Raw genomic sequence first — 5,370 nt, 5'->3', positions numbered from 1 at the left:
CCCGTCGCGGCTGCGGGCCCGGCCGCTCGGCACAGGCCGGCAGAGGAAAAGGGTCCTCGTGGTTGCTTTTGCTGCTGATGGAGGAGGAAGGGGTGGAGCCGGTGGAGCCCCCCAGGCTGTTGGAGCGCTTGCGGGATACGTTGCTCCGTCTCAGTGTGGCCCTGGCAGCCACTTTGAAAGCGTGGGCAGCTGTGCTGCAGCGCACCTCCTCAATTGTGTTGCGGGAGGGCTTGAAGAGGATGATGTAGACTTTATTGAAGAAGATGCAGGCCAGAAGCCCAAAGCTGGCAGCCAGTATTGCAATCACCTCCACAGCAGACACGAACTTGCCGTACGTGCTGGCGTAAGCAGGGATGAAGGAGATCCACACGATGAAGAATATCAGCATGCTGAAGGTGATGAACTTGGCTTCGTTAAAATTCTCAGGCAGCTTTCGAGACTTGAAGGCGAAGAAGAAACAGATGGCTGCCAGTAGGCAGGTGTAGCCAATGAGGAAGCCGAGGGCCATCAGGGAGCCTTCGTGGCAGGTGATGAAAATGATCTCATCCTCCAGTTCATGGTTTCGGTAACTGGATGGCGGGGCCGTGTAGAGCCAAATCACACAGATGACAATCTGCACAAATGTGCACAAGAAGACCAGGAGGAACTGAAGGTTGAGGCCCCACCACTTTCGGTGGAGACTCGTGGGGATCTTTGCCTCGAAGACAAGAAGGACACGGTTGGTTTTCACCAGGATGCAGGAGATGCAGAGGACAAAGCTGATGCCAAAAGCTGGCTGCCGCAGACGGCAAGTCCAATTCTGGGGCTCACCAATGAAGAACAATGAGCTGGAGAAGCAGCATAGCAAGGAAAAGAGGAGGAGGTAGGATAGCTCCCGGTTTGTGGCCTTGACGATGGGTGTGTTGCGAAATTTGGTGAAGACTCCCAGAACAAAAGAAGTCAGGAAAATTCCAAGCACAGCAAAGAGAGTCAGAGCAATCCCAAAGGGCTCAGTCCAGGCCAGAAACTCTATCTGCTTGGGGATGCATGATGTGTGGTTCTCGTTGGACCAGTAATCCTCAGGGCACTTGTCACAGGCACTTGCATCTGAAAAAGAAGTGATAAGGAGAGGGAAGGCTTGTCAGAATGAGAGGCTGAAGTGTGGAATGACATATATGGCAGCTACACATCAGCCTTGATCTTAAACACACGGAGTGTTCCGCTCCTGTAAGCAGATCCCCAGAGTCATATATTGATGTCTCGGAGTTTCTTACTCTGAAGCAACCAGCCTCCCAGGGGCTATATAGGAAAGCACAAAGCATGCTTGGTTCTGGCTTAAAAGAAGTCCTGCCTCTGCATTCATTTTTTTTGTAATACATTTCTTGGCAAAACTTTGCAAACTTCGATTGCTATCAGCTTTTACACAGGCTCTGGTTTTCCTTCTTCCTTGTTCCTTCACTTTTATCTTCTACTTCTGTCTTCATACCTCTCACACTTTTATCATCATTTGAATATCCTGCCTTTTTCTATTACAGAGAAAATTAAAAACGTGCTTGCCTCCTTAAATGCTTTGAGAGCCTATTTCATATTCCATGGAGGCAAGTCTTACTGTCTAAATTGCTCTTCCCTGAAGGCAGACAATGCCCTTGACTTGCAGCACATTCTCATTTCACGTTGGAATGCCAGGGAAAGATGTGTCTTAATAGTATCACTCTCCCTACACCCAGCAAATGTCCCACTAATACTTGCAAAGGGAAAATTGGTGCCTCCATCTCCTTCATTAAAGTAGTTGGGCCTGCTGTGATAGCAGGGCCATGCCAATGGCTTGCACGATCAAAAAGCAAGGACCTGTTGTTTCTGCTCTTCTTCTTTGACTCAAATAGGTCTCGTGCTCTAGCAGGGAGGGTCACAACTCTTTTGATGGCAGTAGAAAGGGGTTGCAAGCAGAGAGCTGGAGATCTCAACTTACCTCTGCTTTTGGGATCCCAGCAGGATAGCAAGGGGCTGCAGAGAGTCCACAAACTCCTTTAACAGCAAGCACCCTCTGAGTTTTGCACCTGAGCACACAGACTCTGACCACAGCTTCCAGAGCAGATATTGATGTTAATGAGAAAGTCAGGAATGCCCAGCTAACGAGGCCAAAAGTTTTCAAGCTCTCTTGTTCTCGAGTTGTGGTTGGAGAGACCATCCATGACCTCATATGACACTGCTTTCCTAAGGACTTTTGCCTCACCTAAGGTGTTTATTTGAAAATCTGGCACTAGATGCAAAAGCTCAGTCAGAAGCTGTCATCACCATGTCATTTCATTAACATCCTTTCAGCCAATAATTCTAATTTTTCTTGTGCCTTTTACCTGGAAGTTCATTACAAGCTGCAAACTGCAGACAAAGCAAAGTTAATTTTGTGTAGCAGGGAATCCAGCAGCCTCTGCTAGAGACAACTATTTAGCATTGCACCCTAAAGACACGTTTTCACTGATGTCTTGTGGTGACTTAGAGACCATGCTGCCACTGAAGGGAGTCAACCAAGTCTCCCTCCTCCTGCAAGGCTGCTCATTATTCCCCCCCCCACTCCTTTGTGTTGTTAACGCTTGAGGGCATGAAGCTTCTCATTCTAGTTGGAAACTCAACCTCCCAAGAGCTTGTTTTCAGGAAGACCAAAGACCTGATCCAATTCGCTCCATGGTTGCCCAAGTGCCAGCACTGCTCCCAAACAAAGTGGGAGAGCAAACAGCTGGGAAAGGACAGATTGTTTCCTCTGGTAGCATCATTGTCTCAGCTGGATGGAACTGGTTGTAAAGCTGCTCTCTATGCCTATAAAACTGGCAAGCACAGGAAATAAAGACTGTTACTGTGAGCTGAAATTGCAGCAGGAAACTGTAGAGTAAGAAGACAATTGCCACCTCAGCCCCATAAATTCCACTTCCACACCAGAGCTAGCTCCCAAAATTATGTGAAAAACACCAGAAGATCCCTATTACACATGACCAGAATTGCTGTTATTCAATCTGAAAATCCTGCTTCCAAGCATCCTGTAGTACTGTATTGTCATGCTAAAAAAGTATCATTCCTGTCTGATAGGACACAAATTAGATTCTCCCAAAGAACACTTGTTCAGTTTTGCAAGGAGTTTACTGAATTGTTCCTCTCTTGTGAGGTCTGCAGTGTTTGCTGGGACAAGTGCACCAGAGAGGGTGTGAGGAGGTCCCAAGTGCCTGACAGCGTAGAGAGGAGTGATATCCTGAAATAATTTACTTGCCTTCATTACCCTGGGGATGCCTAAAACTGAGGGAGCACTAGTGGTGTTGGAAATTCAAAATTTTTCAACCATTTCTAGACCTGAGTTTACCTTTTCTGTCTCTTCCAGAACCTGAGTAGCTTAATCCAAGCTCCCAATGAAGCAAAAACATGTCCATGGGTGCTCAGTAGGATCCACAGATTCTGATCTTTTGTAGTGCCAGTGATCAAGAGAACCTGTAGCTTGTGAGTCCATTAAGGGAAATATTTCTCTCTGCTTGTGAAATCTGGGATGTAATGGATTTTATTTCTTTGTAAAGTATGAAATAAAACCCTGACAGTTTGAGAAAAACATGGGAGCAGACAGATAACTACAAAATTAGGATGGGGAATCTCTCCTTCCTCCAGGTTTTTGGAGGAAGAAAAGTTACAGTGCAATAGAGTTTGTTTGTGGCTGCCTGAGAGGCTTTCTATATGTCAGTTGTTTTTCAGGTCTCTGCCTTAATTTTCCTGATGCAGAGCAGAAGGGACAAGCAGGCTTAGCAGTAGACAGGACCTGAGTACCAGAAGACTCAACTCCTGTAAGCTTTTCAGAAGTCTCTCAGACTTTCTGTGAGGCCCCCTGGCAAGGCAGGCAGCAGCCCAGCCCTGCAGGGAAGTGATTTCAGAACAACTGTGGGTGATGATCAGGCCCGGAGCAGCTGTGTGGGCGTTACCTGTCTCGTCACTGTACTCCCCGTCGGGGCAGTCCACGCACTCGAAGCAGCAGGTGGGCTCTCCCTCAATGATGCCCTTCCTTGTGCCCGGCAGGCAGTCCCTGCTGCAGTTGGAGAAAGGCACCTGCAAGAAAAGAGGCCAAGCAGGTTAGTGGTGTCAGTGCCTTACTGTGGTGAGACCTTGGCTTCCACCAAGGGAATTATTGCTTGGTTGGCATGCTGGATGAAGAGCCTCAAATGCTCACCTCTTCCGCCCACAGAACAGACACATTTTGCACAATAGTCCTTCCCTAACCCAGTGCAGTGACATTTCTCTGAAGGAACACATCAAGGGATAGTAAGGAAGATCAGCAGATCTTTGCAATCTCTACCGTATTGTGGGCATTGCAAACTGGAATGTGACCATGACACACATACCCCAAAACAGTCATTAGATGGTTAGAAGAAAAGACAATCAATCCCTACTGGCAGAAATTTGAGTCAGCCTTGGAGATGATGGGCCTTGACATCTGATCCCCAATCCAATATATTGCATAATGTCTGCTAAAAATATGTGGGAATTATTTAAAAAAAAACTTTTCTGAAACTCACTTCTTCTTTAAGAACACTGAATATCTAACGATGCAAATCAGTAGTGCTTTACAGATCCAAAGGTTTCCAGACCTCTGCTGCTGTAAATGATGTCACCCGCTGGCTGTGCCTTTCTGCTGTGCCTGAGCCCACCTGAGCATTGTTGTGTCCCAGCAGCAAGTGGTTGCATGGACACATTCAGTACATGCACTGCATGCCTGAAGTACACTGACACAAAGACTTCAGCATGATGTCTTTGTGGGCCTTTGTCTCACAGTCATGACCTGAGGCTGAGCTCACCTCTTTCCAACTAAATTAAAGAAAGAGAGTTGACATAGAACATGACTTTCTCAGCTCAGGAGAGTTAAACCTACAATTTCCACTGCTAGCAAAGTACCATGATCTTTACACAGTCAATGGCTGTTCTGTTTGGAAGCCTCCATTCACCTTTTGGGAAGTTTGGTGCTAGTTTACCCTAATGCTGCCAACCTGCTGATCTCCAGGAACCTCCTGCATTGATGCATTTGTGCAATGAGTCCTAGCTATGGTTTGGAAGTTGCCTATGTGCAGGTATCAACCTTAGCCACAGGGGAAGCAAAGCCCTCAGTAATGACAACTGCTATGCAGAGATGACCACTCTGTGGCTCAGGTGAGGGCAGTCTCTGTTGCCTATTACTGCTTCCTGAAGTGCAGCTGCAGCACAGTTTGGGAATGCAGTTCCTAAGCTGTTCATCAGGATTATATCATTGATGGGACAGACACATGCACAGGGCAACTCCCTGCAGCTCCCAGCTTGAAGCACTCTGCTGTTAGTGCCTACTGCTATAAACACAGTGCTCCTATTCCTTGAGACAGTCTTTGGGCAGGC

At 47.2% G+C, this 5,370-nt stretch overlaps 1 protein-coding gene across 1 annotated transcript in view; it reads right to left on the bottom strand.

Moving 5' to 3' along the window:
- The window catches only part of CASR (calcium sensing receptor), a 38,215-nt gene that overhangs the window by 423 nt on the left and 32,422 nt on the right, over window positions 1-5,370 (bottom strand). The window contains exons 5-6 of the mRNA XM_031056644.1: window positions 3,933-4,056; window positions 1-1,086 (exon numbers count right to left, since the gene is read on the bottom strand). The exon at window positions 1-1,086 is cut by the window's left edge and continues 423 nt beyond it. Of these exons, the coding sequence (XP_030912504.1) occupies window positions 1-1,086; window positions 3,933-4,056 (1,210 nt within the window). The remainder of the gene's footprint in view (window positions 1,087-3,932; window positions 4,057-5,370) is intronic.

This window comes from Geospiza fortis, unplaced genomic scaffold (genome assembly GCF_000277835.1).
Source record: "Geospiza fortis unplaced genomic scaffold, GeoFor_1.0 scaffold1, whole genome shotgun sequence".
Taxonomy (NCBI): Eukaryota; Metazoa; Chordata; class Aves; order Passeriformes; family Thraupidae; genus Geospiza; species Geospiza fortis.
This window is presented reverse-complemented; position numbering and strand designations above follow the sequence as displayed.